At 45.9% G+C, this 21,631-nt stretch overlaps 1 protein-coding gene across 1 annotated transcript in view; it reads right to left on the bottom strand.

Moving 5' to 3' along the window:
* The window catches only part of LOC129711801 (pappalysin-1-like), a 241,752-nt gene that overhangs the window by 78,347 nt on the left and 141,774 nt on the right, over positions 1 to 21,631 (bottom strand). Inside the window, exons 16-17 of the mRNA XM_055659738.1 lie at positions 10,220 to 10,403; positions 5,715 to 5,925 (exon numbers count right to left, since the gene is read on the bottom strand). Of these exons, the coding sequence (XP_055515713.1) occupies positions 5,715 to 5,925; positions 10,220 to 10,403 (395 nt within the window). The remainder of the gene's footprint in view (positions 1 to 5,714; positions 5,926 to 10,219; positions 10,404 to 21,631) is intronic.

Genomic DNA, 21,631 nt, shown 5'->3' with positions numbered 1-21,631 from the left:
GAATTCAATGTTCATGCCCCCAGGATGCAGACTCCCCAAGCGGAATATGAGGTGCTGTTCCTCCAATTTCCGATGGTGCTCGCTCTGGCCATGGAGGAGGCCCAGGACAGAGAGGTCGGATACGGAATGGGAGGGGGAGTTGAAGTGCTTCGATGGACAGGGGGCCTTTTCCCACACTGGATAACTTCAGAGCTCCACACTGCATGATATGGGATAGTGAGTGCCTTTGACAGAATGAATTTCTAGCCCAAGTAGCTGAAAACTGGGGGACGAAGGGATGGAATTGAGAAGCTTTGAGGCTGAGGTTTGAGGAGGGAATTCGCTTCATGTGTGAGACTACTAAATGCTTGGCATTCACCCTAATGAGAGCGCAGCTCGCCAAGATTAAAGTAGAAATCCTCTCGCAAACTGTATTTACAAATTTAGAATAACATACACTGGATCTTTGCAATTTTTTTAACCTGTGTTTTCAGGCACCGAACAGAAATAGAAAAGTCCACAGTAAATGGAAACTTTAAAAAAAAGTGAGCGATTTAAATTGACGTTTGTATTCTGTGTTGATGAAATATTTCAGCAGGAGTACAGTCGCATTCAAAAGCCGGATGCAAATTCAGAATCAAATTACAGTCCTAAAGCGAAATCCTGAGTGAAATAGGTCAATAGATATTATGAAAGTATTATGCAAAGGTTATATTGCATTCTATTAGTATGCAACACCAGACGTTTACATAGTCTGAGTTCTAGTGTTCTAACATTTCATTTGCTTTTTTTTTTCAATGGTACATTTAAACTTGCCGTGACTTTCTGCTTTTTTTATTTTTAAAAAAACTGGTATTTCTTTCTTTAATTTATGCAACAATCCTAGCTCCCGTCCAAAATCTGGCAAAAGTGGCAGGGATTGTTTCCTCTCTTGTCAAGGCTAACTAGCATGGTAAGTGGGATGTGGCTGACAAGTGGTTGATTGGTCACTCCAGTCAGCATGCTTCTGAAGGGCAGCTGGTGGGGAATGAATGGAATTGATTTTCAACAGGGTGTGTTGCTACAAACTGACGGTGGTTGGGCTTGATTAGCCCATTATTAACTCCGTCAAATCCTGCTTAACCCACCCTGAGATGGCCTCAGCTTGTTGTTATCCTAGACTGATGGGCCTGTCCCACTTGCGCAACTTTTTCGGCGACTTGCCGGCACCCGACCATCATGGTCGCAGCAGGTCGCCGAATAGTTTCAACGTGTTGAAAATGCAGCGGCGACCAGAACAAGGTACGACTCTTTAGGCAACTACTCATGACCGTACAGGCTTCACCCCGCGACATGTCGCCAGGGTGTTGCCTGTATGATCGTGACTCGTCTCCTCAGTCTCCCAAAGATTCGTATTACAATTTTCAAAAGCCAATTACACCCCAGCGGTACAAACATTGCCTTCTCAGATTCAGATTCAGATTCAGATTCAATTTTAATTGTCATTGTCAGTGTACAGTACAGAGACAACGAAATGCATTTAGCATCTCCCAGGAAGAGCGACATAGCAAACGATTTGAATAAATAAATAAATAATAAGTGTCCGGGGGGGGGGGGGGGGGGGGGGGTGATTGGCAGTCACCGAGGTACGTTGTTGAGTAGAGTGACAGCCGCCGGAAAGAAGCTGTTCCTCGACCTGCTGGTTCGGCAACGAAGAGACCTGTAGCGCCTCCCGGATGGTAGGAGGGTAAACAGTCCATGGTTGGGGTGAGAGCAGTCCTTGGCGATGCTGAGCGCCCTCCGCAGACAGCGCTTGCTTTGGACAGACTCAATGGAGGGGAGCGAGGAACCGGTGATGCGTTGGGCAATTTTCACCACCCTCTGCAATCCTTTTCACCATCCTCTCTAACTTCAGCGTCGCCCATTCTTCCTCTCCACAGATGCTGCCAGTCCCGCTGAGTTACTCCAGCATTTTGTGTCAAACTCCCTTGCCAGCTCTGGCCCCAAGTCCTTCCCCTCTCCTCGTTCCACCAGCTAACTCCCATCTACTCCGTCAGTCTGAACAAGGCTCCAGACCCGAAACACCGTCTGTCCATTTCCCTCCTCAGACGTTGCCTGACCATCTGAGTTTTTTAATAATTATTTATTTATTTTTTATTTAATTCTTTATTTCGAACAGAATAAAAGAATAAAAAGCAAATGTGAAACGGCATACAAAAAACCAAAACAAAACACGAATATTTATAAAGTGTCATAAACACTTAAGTGTTCCTTCAGTATGTTGATCTTACTCAATATTCCATGTTCTACTTTCTCTTGCGCCTTCTTAGAGTCATAGAATGATACAGTGTGGAAGCCCATCTTGCGCCCACCAGCCAATATGTCCCATATCCATCAAAACATGTCCTTTCCATGTATCTGTCTAATTGATTATTAAACTTTGCGATAGTCCAAGCCTCAACTACCTCCTCTGGCAGCTCATTCCATGCACCCACCACTCTTTGTGTGAAAAAGTTATCCCTCAGATTCCTATTAAATCTTTCCCCCTTCACCTTAAATTTATCTTCTTGAAAATAATCTCTGTGGGTGCCAACTGAGAGTTCCTCAAAGTTTAGATTAGTTTAGTTTAGAGATACAGTGCGGAAACAGGCCCTTCGGCCCACCGAATCCATGCCGACCGGCGATCACGAACACTATCCTACACAGACTAGGGACAATTTACAATTTTACCAAAGCCAATTCACCTACAAAACCTGTACGTCTTTGGAGTGTGGGAGGAAACAGGAGATCCTGGAGAAAACCCACGCAGGTCACGGGGAGAACGTACAAACTCCGTACAGACAGCACCCGTAGTCAGGATCGAACCCGGGTCTCTGGTGCTGTAAGGCAGCAACTCTACCGCTGCACCACCGTGCCGCCCACAGCTAAAGGTCGTGAGAATTGATTGTTTGTTTGCAAAACATTGAAAGCTGCGGTTAGAGGTGGAAAAGATAAGAATTTCCAAGTCAGTGCAGCTAGTGGGGGAGGGAGGGGTGTAGATTTGGGGTTAGGGATTGGGTTTTGATTTAAGATAATCTATCAGTTGTGTTACATACGTGCGTTTAATTAAATATGCATGAGCTTTCTTAAGTGCGCACCATGACTAAAAATCAGTCAGTGCAACACAGCTGCCATTAGTCAATCGCCTCCCCGAGGATTCATTTTTTATCCATTGTAGCAAGGCTATACAGCAAGGCTATTAGCGTGCTGAATTAATGGTAATATTTTTAGAGTAGGAATGAGCATTCTCTTCACCATTTTGAGAATCTGTGTGTTGCACCTCATATTTTGCTTGGACAGCTTACAATCCAACGGGATGAATATTGGCTGCTCTAACTTTAAGAAAGCCTTGGTTCTCGGTTCTTGGTTCTTGGGTCCTCCAAAATATTCCAACTGGAATTCAAACTGGAGGTGGTGAAGGGAGGGATTAAGCCAGAAAGGGTATAAAGAATACACACTATAGAATTTAGTGGGATACTGAGTTGGATGATCAGCCATGATCATATTGAATGGCGGTGCAGGCTCGAAGGGCCGAATGGCCTACTCCTGCACCTAATTTCTATGTTTCTATGTTTAACATAAAACATCCCCACACAGCAGAATCAAAGTTTCCCACTGTGTGGGAAGGCACCAAAGTCAGTCTTTGCATGCCCTCTCTCCCCATCCTGGCTCTCCGACCAGTCCGACTGTCCTCCTGATTAAATTTTACATTGTGTGCCTCGGTGTCGGCTTCACCTATCTTATACAACGATCTACTCTACATTTTCCTGGATCCCCTTTGATCTCTCGTTTTTCACACCTTACCCTAGCTTATCTCTCGTTTCCCTCTCCCCCCCCGACCGGCAGGTCTGAAGAAGGGTCTCGACTCGAAACGTCACCCATTCCTTCTCTACAGGGATGCTGCCCGTCCCGCTGAGTTTTAATCCAGCACTTTGTGTCTATCTTCTGCGGAAATGTGTTGTTCGCTGGTCCTCGTTTGGTAGCTTAACATTTGCAGCAATCTAAGAGTGCTTCTCTTGGCGGGTGACGGATATTAATTAAAACAGAATTGCGCATCAAAGTTTTCGACGATCGCAAGGGCCAAATTAGATAACGTCATTGGAGCCTGGCATCTAGCTGCCAAAAACAATCTGTTTTCCCTGTGTTCAAGAAGGAACTGCAGATGCTGGAAGATCGAAGGTACACAAAAATTTATTAAAACCCTTAGGTAACGTTTCGGGCCGAAACCCGGAAGGGTTTCGGCCCGAAACGTTGCCTATTTCCTTCGCTCCATAGATGCTGCTGCACCCGCTGAGTTTCTCCAGCATTTTTGTGTACCTGTTTTCCCTGTAATAGTTTTAACATTACAACTCTGGGCACCATGGTAGTACGCAAGGAAATTATTTGTTTCTGAATTCTTGTGGAACTGCTCACAAGGAAAGCCCCTAATTATTTGTTTGTTTGTAACGCCAACACTTTTTTAACCCGTTTCTGAGCTCACTTTCAGATGTAAACACTAACACAAGCGAACCACCTTGTAAGCATTGAAGAAATTGATGTAATGGGAAAAAAATCCCATAAAATCTGTCTTGGCCTGTCACACCAAGCCTGCAAGAGAGAATCACTGGCCTGTTTTACAGCCTGCTCAGACTCCTGTTCTTGTTATTCAGTTTCGTTTTGTTTATTGTCATGTGTACCGAGGTACAGTGAAAAGATTTTGTAGCGTGCCGTCCATCCAGTGGAAAGACAACACATGATTACAATCGAGCCATTCACAGTGTGCAGATACATGATAAGGGAATAATGTTTAGTGCAAGGTAACGCTAGAGGAGCATAATTAGGCCATTCGGCCCATCAAGTCTACTCCGCCATTCAATCGTGGCTAATCTATCTCTTCCTCTCAACCCCATTCTCCTGCCTTCTCCCCACAACCCCTGACACCTGTACTGATCAAGGACCTAGAGAGAGAGTTGTGAGTCTGTGGAATTATCTGCCTCAGAAGGCAGTGGAGGCCAATTCTCTGGAGGCTTTCACGAGAGAGTTAGAAATAGCTCTTAAAGATAGCGGAGTGAAGGGATATGGGGAGAAGGCAGGAATGGGGTACTGATTGGGGATGATCAGCCATGATCACAGTGAATGGCGGTGCTGGCTCGAAGGGCCGAATGCCCTACTCCTGCACCTATTGTCTATTGTCTGATGACTGTCAATCTCCACCTTAAATTAATTCCACAGATTCACCACCCACTGACTAAAGAAAATCCTCCTCATCTCCTATCTAAAGATACGTCCTTTCATTCTGAGGCTATGGTCTCCTGTCCTGGACTCTCCCACTAGTGCCAACATCCCCTCCACATCCACCCTATCACTCTTCGGTACGTTTTGCATGATGTTCCCATTGATATTTTGCATTTGATTGAAAAGTACAGCATGGAAACAGGCCCTTCAGCCCATTGAGTCCACGCTGACCTGTCAACACTAGTTCTATGTTATCCCGCTTTCTAATCCACTAGGAGGGAAGGAATGGATGAAGTTTTGGGTCGAGACCCTTCTTCAGGCTAATCTCGTCACGCATTCCTTCTCTCCAGAGATGTTGCCTGACCTGCTGAGTTACTCCAGCCATTTGGGTCTATCCTCAGTGCAAAGCAGTTCCTTCCTGCGAACAGTCAAAAAACGCACGTGGCAGACGCGCACTCACAAACGCGCGTGTACCGGCACGACGACACCGCGGCCGCACTTACTTCCGTGACTTTTTCCCGTCTATGGGGACGTAGTATCCCTCTCGGCACTTGTACTTGCACGATGATCCAACCTTGTGGCCATCATGGTGGCAGTGCGCGCTCTGGAGCTCAGCGTTGGGCACAGGTGTTGGAGCCAGGCACAGCAGCTCACAGATGGATTCAGGGAAAGACCACAGGCCATCACCGAGGCAGTCCAGAGTGTTATTGGTCCCTGCAGAACAGCAAAGCCACGTTAGTCCAACTGGAAGACTCATTGCTGGCGCGGTGCAAGACCGGGTTGACACGAAACTAAAGCAACTCTTGTTGGGAGTTGCTGGCACAGGGGTTTGGAAAGCAAAGTGTCCACAGCTCCCTGGATCTGAGTATCCTGTACATGCTCTTACAAACCACAACTAAACACTGTTTTATAGCGCAGAATATATCTGGAGACGTTCACACACACAAACTCCCTCACATTTTCTCCCCTTCCACCTCGGGTTGTTTGTTATTGTTGGCAGAACTTCCCCGCAACTTTCTTGAAATTACTCATGATTATTATTATTGCTCTGGGCTGAATCATTCCAAAATGTTACTTGTCAGCGTGACGCACTGGACTCCGCACAGAACTTCAGCGTGGGTGGATGTGGGGTAGGAAGAGGGGGCCGAATGGGGAAACGTTCACCTGATGAAAGACTGGATCGACTCGGCTTGTACTCGCTAGAATTTAGAAGATTGAGGGGGGATCTTATAGAAACTTACAACATTCTTAAGGGGTTGGACAGGCTAGATGCAGGAAGATTGTCCCCAATGTTGGGGAAGTCCAGAACAAGAGGTCACAGTTTAAGGATAAGGGGGAAATCGTTTAGGACCGAGATGAGAAAAACATTTTTTACACAGAGAGTGGTGAATCTGTGGAATTCTCTGTCACAGAAGGTAGTTGAGGCCACAGTTCATTGGCTATATTTAAGAGGGAGTTAGATGTGGCCCTTGTGGCTAAAGGAATCAGGGGGTATGGAGAGAAGGCAGGTACAGGATACTGAGTTGGAATGATCAACCATGATCATATTGAATGGCGGTGCAGGCTCGAAGGGCCGAATGGCCTACACCTGCACCTATTTTCTATGTTTCTATGTACTTTTCACAGAAGCTGAATGGGAACGTCCAATCCCAACGAACCAGTTCAATGTCTTACTCACTTTTTGTTTTCTTTCTTTTCTCAAAAAAATGTATTAAATTATTTTAAAAATAATATTTACACTACAATAAAAGAAGCCAGAACCCACCACCATAATACAATACAAACGTATATCCATTATAAACTACAATACAACTATGTTACAATCCTTATTGAGGATACATTCAACACCCTGCGGAGCCCAGCGGTCCCGGAACTCTCTCAGGGTGCCCGTGGACAGGGTGTATTCCCTTTCTAACCCCACAATGGCTGGTCATCTAAAATCAGTACCCCATTCCTGCTTTCTCCCCGTATACCTTGATTCCTTCTGTCAGTTCCCTCCACTCAATCTCTGGCGCTTCAGTGAAAACAATCCAAGTTCGACCAACCTCTCCTTACAACTAATACTCCCCAATCTAGGCAGCTTTTCATGTAAACCTCTTAAACTCCCTGTCCAAAGCCTCCACCTGTTGTTCTGACTTTGTTATAAAAGTGGCAAGCTGTGTAACTGGACATGATTTGGCTCTGTGTGATCGCGTGCAGGTGCTGCTTGTGTATGTGTGTATATGTGTGTGTGTATATGCATGGATGTGCACGTGTATATGCATGTGTGTGAGTTTGTGTGTGTGTATGTATGTGCATGTGTGTGTGTGTGTATACATATGCGTGTGTGTGTGTGCCTGTGTGTGTGTGATTTATGTATATGTATGTGCATGTGTGTGTGTGTGTGTGTGTGTGTGTGTATTTGCCCACGCGTGTATGTGTGTGTGTGTGTGCGCGTGTACGTGTGTGTTGTGTGTGTGTGTGTTGTGCGCGTGTGTGTGTTGTGTGTGTGTGTGTTTGTGTGTGTGCGTGTGTGTGTGTTCGTGTGTGTGTGTGTGTGTGTGTGTGTGTGTGTGTGTGTGTGTTGTTCATATGTGTGTGTTGTGCATATGTGTGTGTGTGTATGTGTGTGTATGCGGGTGTGTGCATGCGTGCATGCGTGCGTGTCTGTGTGTTCCTGCCTGCCTGCCCGTCAGCTGCTTGCCTCCACTCTTCCCACGTCTGCATGCGACCACGGCAGTCATGCGGTTTTGTCTGTGCCTTGTAAAAAGAAATAGACTTTACTTCATTCAACTTCTGGCAAGCGCCATGCTTACACTCTCTCCTCCCGCTTCAATCCTGATGGGAGCAACAAGATTAAAAATAATAAAGTTTAACTGTGTGTATAAAACCTTCAAACAAGAGTGAGCGATTCTTGGGCTTGAGTGGAGGGTGGCGAAGGTGCGAGGCGGGGAGATCCACAACACAACGTTGCCTAATGAACCCGTTGATGCCAAAAATATTTTTTATCTATTCAACCCCTTCCCTCCCTCCACACCTCTGGAACGCCACACTCGAAGGATACGGTTGTCTGGATCCAGAGATGTATATTAATTTGCTGAACAGTTTTATAGACTGTGCGGAGTTTGCAGATGGTGTATTTTTTTTTATTTCAGTGGAGAGGTGAGACCTTGTCATTCACCTGCATAAATCCACACACATTCTGTGCAATGCATCATTCAGGGCTGGACCAGTGCTTCCAGTCTAATGCATTACTCTGACACTTTTATCCCTGAGGAGTACAGTGGCAGCACTTACGATATGGGCTGTTGCCTCAGGCATCGAAAGTGAAAGGATTTTCCAGTGATAAATTTTTCCCCTTGGAGATTCTGGTTATCTAACCGGTGGTTCATTGCGGTAATGAGTGCTTAGTGCAGCTTAGAGATACAGTGCGGGAGCAGGCCCTTTCAGCAGCCAACGATCCACGTGCACAAGCATTATTCTACACTCGCACTAGGGACAATTTACACTTACACCAAGCCAATTAACCTACAAACCGGTACGTCTTTGGAGTGTGGGAGGAAACTAGAGATCCCGGAGAAAACCCACGCAGGTCATGGGGAGAAAGTAAAACTCCGTACAGACTTCGCCCATAGTCAGAATCGAACCTGGGTCTCTGGCGCTGTAAGGCAAGCAACTCTACCGCTGCGCCACCATACTGAGTGGCTGGCTTTACCTTGCACTAAATGTCATTCCCTTATCATGTATCTATACACTGTGATTGGGTTGATTGTAATCATGTATTGTCATGTCATAAAGTCATAAGTGATGGAAGCAGAATTAGGCCATTCGGCCCATCAAGTCTATACGCCATTCAATCATGGCTAATCTATCTCTCCCTGCTAACCCCATTCTCCTGCCTTTTCCCCATAACCCCTGATATCCTCACTAATCAAGAATCTAGCTATCTCTGCCGTAAACATATCCACAGTCTTGGCCTCCACAGCGTTCTATGGCAAATTATTCCACAGATTCACCACCCTCTGGCTAAAGAAATTCCTCCTCCTCCTCATCTCCTTCACTATTGCATGTCCTTTAATTCTAAGGCTATGATCTCTGGTCCTAGACTCTCCCACCAGTGGAAACATCCTCTCCACATCCACTCTATCCAAGCCTTTCACTATTCGGTAAGTTTCAATGAGATTTCCCCTCATCCTTGTAAACTCCAGCCGGTACAGGCCCAGTGCAGTCAAACGCTCATCATATGTTAACCCACTCGTTCCTTGGGATCATTCTTGGTCAACCTCCTCTGGACCCAGCACATCTTTCCTCAGATGTGGAGTCCCAAAATTGCTCACAATACTCCAAATGCGGGCTGACCTGTGCCCTATAGAGCCCGGATCATAGTCGTTCCGCTGACTGGATAGCAGGCAACAAAAGCTTTTCACTGTACCTTGGTACACGTGACAATAGAAACATAGAAACATAGAAATTAGGTGCAGGAGTAGGCCATTCGGCCCTTCGAGCCTGCACCGCCATTCAATATGATCATGGCTGATCATCCAACTCAGTATCCCGTACATGCCTTCTCTCCATACCCCCTAATCCCCTTAGCCACAAGGGCCACATCTAACTCCCTCTTAAATATAGCCAATAAACTGGCCTCAACTACCCTCTGTGGCAGAGAATTCCAGAGATTCACCACTCTCTGTGTGAAAAAAGTTCTTCTCATCTCGGTTTTAAAGGATTTCCCCCCTTATCCTTAAACTGTGACCCCTTGTCCTGGACTTCCCTAACATCGGGAACAATCTTCCTGCATCTAGCCTGTCCAACCCCTTAAGAATTTTGTAAGTTTCTATAAGATCCCCTCTCAATCTTCTAAATTCTAGAGAGTATAAACCAAGTCTATCCAGTCTTTCTTCATAAGACAGTCCTGACATCCCAGGAATCAGTCTGGTGAACCGTCTCTGCACTCCCTCTATGGCAATAATAGACTGAGCTGAGGTTAGGAGTAAAGGGGGTAGATCCTCACACAGTGGTCTTTTCTTACCTCGGAGTTCAGCCGGTGGTCGACACTGAAAGGAGCACCGCTTCCCAAAAGTGGTCCCTTCCGGGCAAGAGAAGGTGGCAGGGTAGACGTGATACTGGTCAGGGATCCCGCAGTCTACCGGCTCACACGGAACATGCTGGTTCCATTTGCCATCCGTACAGGTGACGGTCATCTCCAATTTAGACTGCAAACACAATTCACAAGACAGGTAGAAATAAATTCACTGTTGAACCTACACACAGCGATCGTGATCGGATTAGGACTTTGAACTTTGAAACTTTAGACTTTACTTTAGAGATACAGCACGGAGACAGGCCATTCGGCCCACCGAGTCCGCGCCGACAACCGGTCATCCCGTACGCTGACTGACGCACACTAGGGACAATTTTACAATGTACCAAAGCCAAATAATCGTACGTTTTTGTAGTGTGGGAGGAAACCAGAGCACCCGGAGAAAACCCACGTGGTCACATGGAGAACGTACAAGTTCCGTACAGACAGCAGCCGTGGTCACGATCGGAACCAGGTCTCTGGCGCTGCAAAGCTGCAACTCTGCCGCTGCGCCACCCGATATGATGCCAAACGTTTCCTGGTTTCCTGAGTATCACTTTCCCAAAGTTATTGCCTGTTGTCAGCCTGATTCAGAGAAAGCGTGAAGCAAGATTTATGATGCTACGTTTTCTTGAACCAAGAGTGCCATCTGACTATAAAACCATTGCAACACCACGTGCTCAGGTTTCTTTCCACATTCCAAAGACGTACAGGTTAGTGGGTTAATAGTTCAGCTGTAAAATCGTCCCCAGTGTGTAGGATAGTGTTAATGTACAGGATGATGGCTGGTCATCCCGGACACGGTGGGCCAAAGGGCCTGTTTCCATGCTGTATCTTTAAAGTCTAAGTCTAAAAGCCTCATTGAACGTATCCAGGCCAAAGAAGGGAGTTCGAGTTTGATTAAAGAAGAAAAAGTATTTCGTTTTTGAGACACAGCATGGAAACAGGACTTTTGGCCCACAGCGACCATCGTTCACCCGCTCACACGAGTCCTATGTTATCCCACTTTCTCATCCACTCCCTACATACTGGGGGCAATTTACAGAGGCCAATTATACTACAAGCCACCACGTCTTTGGGATGTGGGAGGAATCCAGAGCACCCGGAGGAACCCCACACGGTTACAGGGAGAACGTGCAAACTCCGCACAGACTGCACCCGTGGTCAGGATCGAACCGGCGTCTCCGGCGCTGTGAGGCAGCAGCTCTACCGCTGTGCCAATGAGCTGTTTGGAGAGGTACAAATTAAACTCTAACAGCATGAAGGAAGCTCTGACGATACCGCTTTCTCCAGTACCAAGAGTACCATTACCACAACGACAGGGAAACTAAAGGCCCTGTCCCACTGTACAAGTTCATTCCAAGAACTCTCCCGAGTTTAAAAAAAAATCAAACTCGTGGTAAGCACAGTGAATGAACGTAGCGGGTACGTCGGAGCTTGAGGACATCTCTTAGCGGCTTGTAACGCTAACGGCAGGTACTCGGGAAGACTCACTAATGGCAGGTCAGCTCGGGAAGACTCGTGAAGATTTTTCAACATGTTGAAAAATGTCCACGAGAGCCCCGAGTACTTACGAGCGGCCATTACCGTAAATCTCCGAGTTCGAATCAGGGCAAACTCGGGGAGAGCTCTTGAATGAACTCGTACAGTGGGACAGGGGTTTAACAGCACAACAGTGCCAGACCAGCAAAGGGGGCATTCAACTTACAAAGGGCAGCTGACAGAGAAAGCAATCGCTGTGTGTTAGGTGACCTACAAAGGACCTGGTGCAAACATACTCAGATGTCAAGAGCTTTGAAGGATATTAAACCACTAGAGACGTATCAGATCCCGGCCCACTGGAGAATTCCCATGCCAATCTTCTTCTCCGGGGCTCCAAAACCAACAGAGCTTCGCTTTCACAACTTCAAACGAACATCTTTCCTCATCAGCCTCTGATTTAGTAATGACTTTCCCACATGTTACACGATGGTTCGAGTCGGTCGGTTGGTCGTGTACATCACAAGAAAAACAGCGTTTGTTATATTTTACTTCCGATTCTTTACGATGGGTTAATCTTTCTGTGCTGTTGGTTTCTTTGAGGATGGTTTATGACTGCACTTTTTGACAAACTGTAAACGTGGATAAACTGACGAGTCCCTTGGCTTGTACCATTTATGTTCAAACTGATTTATCTTCACAATTCAAGCGCCTGTATATTCTGCTCGTAACACTTCATTTGCGGTAGAGTTGCTGCCTTACAGCGCTCGCAGCGCCGGAGACCCCGGTTCGATCCTGACCACGGGCGCTGTCTGCACGGATTTTGTACGTTCTCACCGTGACCCGCGTGCGTTTTCTCCGAGATCTTCGTTTTCCTCCCACACTCCAAAGACGTACAGGTTTGTAGGTTAATTGGCTTGTGGTGTAAATGTGTAAATTGTCCCTAGTGTATATAGGATAGTGTTGATGTGCGGGGATCGCTGGTACGTTCCTTTAAGAAGGAGTTCAGGAGGAATTTCTTTAGTCACAGGGTGGCGAATCTGTGGAATTCATTGCCACAGAAGGCTGTGGAGGCCAAGTCAATAGATATTTTTAAGGCAGAGTTAGATTCTTGATTAGTGCGGGTGTCAGGGGTTATGGGGAGAAGGCAGGAGAATGGTGTTAGGAGGGAGAGATAGATCAGCCATAATTACATGGTGGAGTAGACTTGATGGGCTGAATGGCCTAATTCTTCTCCTATCACTTACGAACATGAACTTTACTGTCTTTAACTTGTACGAGAAAGGTTATTCTCTATCATTATCTAAATGTGAATGGAGAGTCGGGTTGAGACTGCTTCCACGCTGTATGAAAGGAGCTGAAATAAAATGGCTTTTGTTAGGGTCCTATCTGTGGTATAGGGCTTTGTGGGGGTACTCCTAAATAGTTCAGGCACTTATAACACATGAACTTTCGACCTGTACGGGTGCTGTACGGAGTTTGCAAATTCTCCCCGTGACCTGCGTGGGTTTTAATCGGGTTCTCCGGTTTCCTCCCACGCTCCAAAGACGTAGTTAGTTTGTAGGCAAATTGGCTTGGTATAAGTGTAAATTGTCCCTAGTGTGTGTAGGATAGTGTTGGTGTACGGGAATCGCTGGTCGGCACCGACTAGGTGGGCCGAAGGGCCTGTTTCCAAGCTGTATCTCTAAAGTAAACTAAACTAAACGGGTAGTTTTATTTTGAGTCGTGCACAGAAGTAATATATTTTCCTCAATGTCAGAGTCACGAATTAAAGTGCTATTTCCTGTTACCTGATACAGCAAGCTCGGTGTCTGTGGTCATAGCTGCTATTGTTAATGCCCTTGTTAAGTCTGGTGGATGGGAGTTAAACTGACACCTCCAGTCACCTTCCATAATGACAGCAGTAAGTTGCAATGAGCAGGAACTGCAGATGCTGTTTTATAACCAAAGGTAGACACAAAATGCTGGAGTAACTCAGCGGGTCAGGCAGCATCCCTGGATAAAAGGAATAGGTGATGTTTCGAATCAAGACTCTCAGACTGAGAGCTAGTTTAAAAATACAGTGCCGAAACAGGCCCTTCGGCCCACCGAGTCTGTACTGTCCAGCCATCCCCCATACACTAATTCTATCCTACACACACTAGGGGCACACTATCCACAATCTAGCACCTGTAACTTATCAGCCGTAATTGTTGCCAAGTTCTCCTCGATATGAACTAGGTCTCAATTTACCCAAATCTCTTTGTTCACACAAATTATACAGGAAATATTCTTGGAAGATCTTTTCACATCGCACGTATGGAAATTATAGAATTCATTAACAATACAAGTAATGTATTTTTGTCTCCGGTTAGGTATTAATTTAAAATGAAACATTTTGTCATGGTCTGTGTTACATATCGGGTGGGGTATCTACAATTGTTTTAGAAGGTTGCAGTTTGAAGACAGTTTGAGCAAAAATCTTCCTTCAATTTCCTTCCTTCCAAACGTTGCTTGTCCAAGGCCAACAGCATTATAAAACACCCCACACATCTCCATCATGGACTGTTCACTCTGCTGCCCTCGGGCACAAGGCATTGCAGTATAAGGAGCAGAACGGCCAGGTTTTGCAACAGAGCCATCAGAGTCTTGAATTCCATATAATGTGCCGCCATGATGATCTATTTTTATCTTTTTATCTATTTTATCTTTTTGTTATTTTATGTTGCACGGTGAGCCAGATGCAATGAAATTTTGTTCAGACTTGCATTTGTTGAATTTGGTGTATTTTTGAATGACAATAAAAATGACAATTGATTGATTGATTGATTGATTGATCGATCGATCGATTGTGTGGAAAATTACCCCTCGGTTTACTATTAAATCTTTCCTTCACCATCCCTCACCTTCAGCTTAATCGGCTGAATGACCTTTCCTTATTGCAAGCCAATGCCAAATATACGTACAGAGGCGCACTGGCAGCGGGTCAGTCAAGAGCGAGTTGCCTCCTGGCAGTCCCGGGCGGAGAATGAAACAGTTGTTTCTTCCCTCTGCGGATACAGCGTCAAGCTTGCTCGATCCCTTATTTTTGTACCAATAATGTGCCTCGGCTCAAACTACAGAAACAGCCCACTTAAATTCAACAGTGTAGGGTTACTTGCACCAGCCATCTGTGGCCATTCACAGTCCTACAGCCAACTGGCGGTGGGAGAGGTTTGTGCTGCCGTCTCCTCTCGAAGGTGGGTTGAGACGGCACTGATTCATTCCACTTACGACGGGACAGGAGAGACTTTCTTTGCGACTGTCTGGAATGCGCTGGACTTGAACCAAGGCACCAGCAGTGTGGAGATGCTTAAGAAGGAACTGCAGATGCTGGAAAATCGAAGGTAGACAAAATTGCTGGAGAAACTCAGCGGGTGAGGCAGCATCTATGGAGCGAAGGAACAGGTGACGTTTCGGGTCGAGACCCTTCTTCAGACGCTGTTGTGGCATTTCGGAGTACTAAATATTCAGCACAGAATCCTTCAACGTAACCCAGTAAACTATTAAAATGCCGGAGAAACTCAGCGGGTGAGGCAGCATCTATGGAGCGAAGGAATAGGTGACGTTTTGGGTGAGGCAGCATCTATGGAGTGAAGGAATAGGTGACGTTTTGGGTGAGGCAGCATCTATGGAGTGAAGGAATAGGTGACGTTTCGGGTCAAGACCCTTCGGGTCTTGTCCCGAAACGTCACCTATTCCTTCGCTCCATAGATGCTGCCTCACCCGCTGAGTTTCTCCAGCAGTTTTGTCTACCATCCAGCATCTGCAGTTCTTTCTTTAACAGGTGAAATATGAGCTGCTGTTCCTCCAATTTGCGCTTAGCCTCATTTTGATAATGGAGGAGACCGAGGACAGGAAGGTCTGTGTGGGAATGGGAAGGAGAAGTTAAGTGTTAGATGGCTTTCCATTGGACCGGCTGCGATGTTACGAAAGCAGACGGAGGTTTTAAAAAAAAGTCCCCAGGCTAATGCCGGGAACCTTTTAAACTTCAAGTTTAATCTCTCTCATCTGACCAGAAATCTGATTGTCGTTCAAGCTTTAACCAGCAATTGACACTTCCTAAGATTGGCATGGCTTGGCAGCGTGGCTTGCTGCACTGCTATTGTCTATTGATATGTGGAGGTATAAATTCACAACCCCCCCCCCCCACTCCTTTGTGAAACGTGACACGAAGGCCTTTTCCCAAACTCAGGGGGATTAAGGTCGACTGTGCGTTAGGAAGGAACTGCAGATGCCAGTTTTAACAGAATAAAGACTCAAAATGCTGGAGTACCTCAGCGGGGCAGGCAGCATCTCTGGAGAGAAGGAATGGGTGACGTTTTGTGTCGAGACTGATCAGTGTGAAGAAGAGTCTGAAGAAAGTTCTCAGACTGATCATATTAAAGATTGGTCTTAACTCAAAACGTCACCTATAGCTTCTTTCCAGAGATGCTGCCTGTCCCGTTGAGTTACTCCAGTATGTTGTGTCTATCTTTGACTTTGTGTTAGTATGGGATATGGGCGATGGTCAACTGGTAGCCTACTTTACACCGTTCTTCAGTTAAAATTGGAAAACATCTCAAGCAGATTGTGAGTTCCTAAGTACTTACGTTATTTACAATAGCATGCACTAAAACCTCCTCTGTGCATGATAGAGGTTTGTAGGTTAAAAAGGGGAAGGATTCAAACATCCCTGGGGGAGGGGTGATATTTTTTGGCATTCCCATCTGTGCAATGGAGAGACTGTTAGTTGGAAGACAGACGCAAAATGTTGGAGTAACTCAGTGGGTCAGGCAGCATCTCTGGAGAGAAGGAATGGGGGTGCCTTGCGTCAAGAATCAGATGATTGACTGGTGCGTTGGTCAATGCTCGCAGTGTAGACAATTACACCAGTCTGAAGAAGGGTCTCGACCCGAAACGTCACCCATTCCTTCGCTCCAGAGATGCTGCCTGTCCCGCTGAGTTACTCCAGCATCTTCAATGTAATCCAGCATCTGCAGTTCCTTCCTGCACAGACCGCCAGTTGGTGCAGAATCACGTGTCAGCCACTCCTTGAACATCCGTCAAAGTTACACACGTAAATCAGATCACTCTTCGGGGTTAACAGATCAAGGCATAAACCGTCGAACCCGAAAAGTGTTGAGCACAAACTGAAGGGCCTGAACCATTTGGGCGTAATTTACGCGACATCATTTACGTGTCACGACGCATGACGCGCTCATCGTGCCGCGCGCATGGTGCGCATTACGCGCGCATTTTGACGTAGGCAGTGATGCACGGTCGCGCGTGGCGCCCCAGGATTTTGGGATGTACAAAATCTTCGCGCGCCATCTGCGTGACGCAAAAATGGCGAGGCCCCTTAAGGCCGTGTATAATTCGCAGAAAGCCAGTGGTGCAAAGTTGCTCCTGACCTTTGAGGAACGGTCTCGACCCGAAGCACCACCCATTCCTTTTCTCCAGAGATGCTGCCTGTCCCGCTGAGTTACTCCAGCTTTTTTTGTGTCTATCTTCGGTTTAAACCAGCATCTGCAGTTCCGTCCGACACAACTCTGCTGCTGACGTTTGTTGCAAATGCACTTCAAGTAGCTAAATTGTTTGCCTTCCTTATCGAGATTTGTTTAATTTACGAACAAGGCTGAAAGATTTCCTTTTCCCCCCCCCCTCCTAATATAATTATGTTGCTTGATAACGAGTTGCGTTTTTGGTGGCCACTCAAGTTCGTTCCTCCAGAACTCCCTATTTATTGTTGTGCAGTACATTCCTTGAAACTGCCAGACCTTAGTAATTACTTGGATATTATGGAGGTCACATAAAAGTGTTTCTTTCTCAGTTGCTGATATTTACCTAGCTTTTTGGTTATTTATTCTGGAAACAGTTTTGCCACTATGGCAGACTGTGGTTTTCTTAATGACAGAAGAAATTTGATAGCAACGATGATATCTGCCCCGCAAATTGACTCTCAAGGGAGAGTGAACTGCAAAAGTAAATCAGGGTTCAAATACATAATACCAGCCAGACACAAACATAAACGTCACAAAATATTAATCTTTCTCAACAGTGTGCACAGCCATGTATTTCACCAGGGCTTTCTTTTGCAAATGATATTTTAACTGCACGGGGATATCAGTGCTAAAAGGTTATATTCCTTGTAACTTTGTGAACAGAAGTGATCTGGATTAAAGTCACTGAAATATCCGAAGAAGCATCCATCAAACAAGAAATGACAGCGATATGAGAAAGCAAGGAACTGCAGATGCTCGTTTACAAAAAGAAACACAAAGTGCAGGAATAACTCGAAGATAGACTCGAAGCTGGAGTAACTCATTTGGTCAGATGGTATCTCTGGAGAAAAGGAATAGGTGACGTTTTGGGGTCGAGACCCTTCTTCAAACACAGCAGGCCAGTTAGCATATCTGAAGAACATGGATAGGTGATATTTTGGATGGGGACTTTTCATTCAGGTGCTGACCCGAAACGTCGCCTATCCATGATCTCCATAGATGCTGCCAGATCCGCTGAGTTACTCCAGCACTCTGTGTCTCTTTACATGTGGGCAATATGGGGATGGGTGATTGAGTAGTGTAGAAACAAGGAACTGCAGATGCTGTTTTGCACTAAAGGACACAAAGTGCTGGAGTAACTCGGCGGGCCAGGCCGCACCTCTGGAGAACACCAATAGGTAATGTCATAGGATGGGACCCTTCTTTTGACTCATCTATCCATGGTCTCCATAGATGCTGCCAGACCCGCTGAGTTACTCCTGCACTTTGTGGCCTTAAGGATGATACTGAAGTTGATCAGAGAGACTGGTTTGAAGGAACATTACTGCATTAAATTGGGAGAGAAAGATCTATGGGGTGTGAGGGACAAGTGGAGTTTTTGCGGTGGTTGCAAAATTCAAATGTACTAAAGTCCAATTAACTGAAGACCACTGGTTAACTAAAATCCACAGTTTCTTCCCGACTGTAATCAGGCAACTGAACCATGCTATCAACATCTAGAGGACCATCATTAGCTACTATCTACCTCATTGGAGACCATCGGACTACTATTCTTAATAGGACTTTACAGGACTTTATTTTGCACTAAACGCAATTCCCATTATCCTGTATCTGTGCACTGTGGGCGGCTCGATTGTAATCATGTGTGGTCTTTCCGCTGACTGGTGAGCATGCAACAAAACCTTTTCACTGTACCTCGGTACGCATAATAATATATTACATTGGTGATAGACACAAAAAGCTGGAGTGATTCAGTGGGACAGGCATCATCTCTGGAGAGAAGGAATGGCCGATGCTTCGGGTCGAGTATCCCAGCAGCGATCAGCATTCACAGAAGGTCTCGAGAGTCCTCGGGGAGCAAAAGGATTTGAGTATAGGAGCAGGGAGGTTCTACTGCAGTTGTACAGGGTCTTGGTGAGACCACACCTGGAGTATTGCGTACAGTTTTGGTCTCCTATTCTGAGGAAAGACATTCTTGCCATAGAGGGAGTACAGAGAAGGTTCACCAGACTGATGGCAGGACTTTCATATGAAGAAAGACTGGATAGACTTGGCTTGTACTCGCTAGAATTTAGACGATTGAGGGGGGATCTTATAGAAACTTACAAAATTCTTAAGGGGTTGGACAGGCTAGATGCAGGAAGATTATTCCCGATGTTGGGGAAGTCCAGAACAAGGGGTCACAGTTTAAGGATAATGAGGAAGTTTTTTAGGACCGAGATGAGAAAATCATTTTTTACACAGAGAGTGGTGAATCTGTGGAATTCTCTGCCACAGAAGGTAGTTGAGGCCAGTTCATTGACTATATTTAAGAGGGAGTTAGATGTGGCCCTTGTGGCTAAAGGGATCGGGGGGTATGGAGAGAAGGCAGGTACAGGATACTGAGTTGGATGATCAGCCATGATCATATTGAATGGCGGTGCAGGCTCGAAGGGCCGAATGGCAGAATGGCCTACTCCTGCACCTATTTTCTATGTTTCTATGACACTGTGTCTTCCCTCTCCAGTGACAATGAAAGCACGGATATACTGTAAGCCCGGAAGAGGGACGGGCAGCCGACTCTGGTGCGACCATCGACTGCCCGCTGCCTGGACCCGCGGATGGCCATCTTGTCCAGGCCCAAGAGCAAATACTCCCAATCGACCCTCCCCACTCATGCCCAAATATCAAAATCGTGGGACTAAAACGCAACCTGAACTTGAGGAGCAGCCCCTTCTAATACCCGTGATTTATGCGACTGTGTTATTACAAAATAACCAGGTACATCGGACAGTTCTTCAAGGACCGTACATACCCCTTTAAGAACTAATGGCCCACTCAAGAACACCGAAGTATGCAGAAAGCGACTCAGAAACTGAACTATTCAAATTGTAAAATAGTTTAAATTGTGAGGGAAAAAAAACGTACAGTTAAAAGAAACACTGTTAGTACACAGCCAATAAAAGAAACCTTATACTTAATGATTTAAAGATGTGCCATTGCTCTCTGACAGTTTTTAGGAGTGCGTCAGTACGGTAATAAAAATAAAATGCGCACATACTTCACAAATCGAAGGCTCTCCGCTTTGAGAGTTTATATTTAGAAACACTAGTCTGTCACATTGCCACACAGACAGGCAAATGTCTTAGCTACCTGACTTAAGGCACTGTGTGTAGGAAGGAACTGCAGATGCTGGATTACACTGAAGATGGACAAAAATGCTGGAGTAACTCAGCGGGACAGGCGATGGAGTTGCCTCCTTACGGCGACAGAGACCCGGGCACGATCCTATCTACGGGTGCTGTCTGTCAGGAGTTCGCATGTTCTCCCTGTGACCCGTGTGGGTTCACTCCGGGTGCTCCGGTTTCCTCCCACACTCCAAAGACGTACAGGTTTGCAGGTTAATTGGCTTGGTTTCATTGTAAATTATCCCTAGTGGGTGTAGGATAGTGTTGGTGTACAGGGAATCAGACTCGGTGGGCCGAAGTGCCTGTTTCCGCGCTGCATCTCTAAACTAAACTAAAGCATCTCTGGAGAAAAGGAATAGGTGACATTTCGGGTCAAGACCCTACTTCGGATGGGAGTGGTTAACCGTAAAATGTGGACGGGTAACCAGGATAGTACAACGTTCCCTGTGAAGAAGCATCCTGTGGCGATACACATAGACATAGAAACATAGAAATTTGGTGCAGGAGTAGGCCATTCGGCCCTTTGAGCCTGCACCGTCATTCAATATGATCATGGCTGATCATCCAACTCAGTATCCCGTACCTGCCTTCTCTCCATACCCCCTGATCCCCTTAGCAACAAGGGCCACATCTAACTCCCTCTTAAATATAACCAATGAACTGGCCTCAACTACCCTCTGTGGCAGAGAGTTCCAGAGATTCACCACTCTCTGTGTGAAAAAAGTTCTTCTCATCTCGGTTTTAAAGGATTTCCCACTTATCCTTAAGCTGTGACCCCTTGTCCTGGACTTCCCTAACATCGGGAACAATCTTCCTGCATCCAGCCTGTCCAACCCCTTAAGAATTTTGTAAGTTTCTATAAGATCCCCCCTCAATCTTCTAAATTCTAGCGAGTACAAGCCGAGTCTATCCAGTCTTTCTTCATATGAAAGTCCTGACATCCCAGGAATCAGTCTGGTGAACCTTCTCTGTACTCCCTCTATGGCAATAATGTCTTTCCTCAGATTTGGAGACCAAAACTGTACTGAGAGTCTTCGTCCTCAGAGCTTCATACATTAGCATTGTCACTCATAACAGTTTGAAATATCAAATCCTGCATCCTCAGTTCCTGGTGACTATCTTTTGGCAGCACAGGTGACTTTTAGCATTGAGTTGCTTCTTATAAACAGATTTGGTGCTAAATTGGTGTGGAAGTAGTATAGATTATTTCAGTT

This window comes from Leucoraja erinacea, chromosome 31 (genome assembly GCF_028641065.1).
Source record: "Leucoraja erinacea ecotype New England chromosome 31, Leri_hhj_1, whole genome shotgun sequence".
Taxonomy (NCBI): Eukaryota; Metazoa; Chordata; class Chondrichthyes; order Rajiformes; family Rajidae; genus Leucoraja; species Leucoraja erinaceus.
This window is presented reverse-complemented; position numbering and strand designations above follow the sequence as displayed.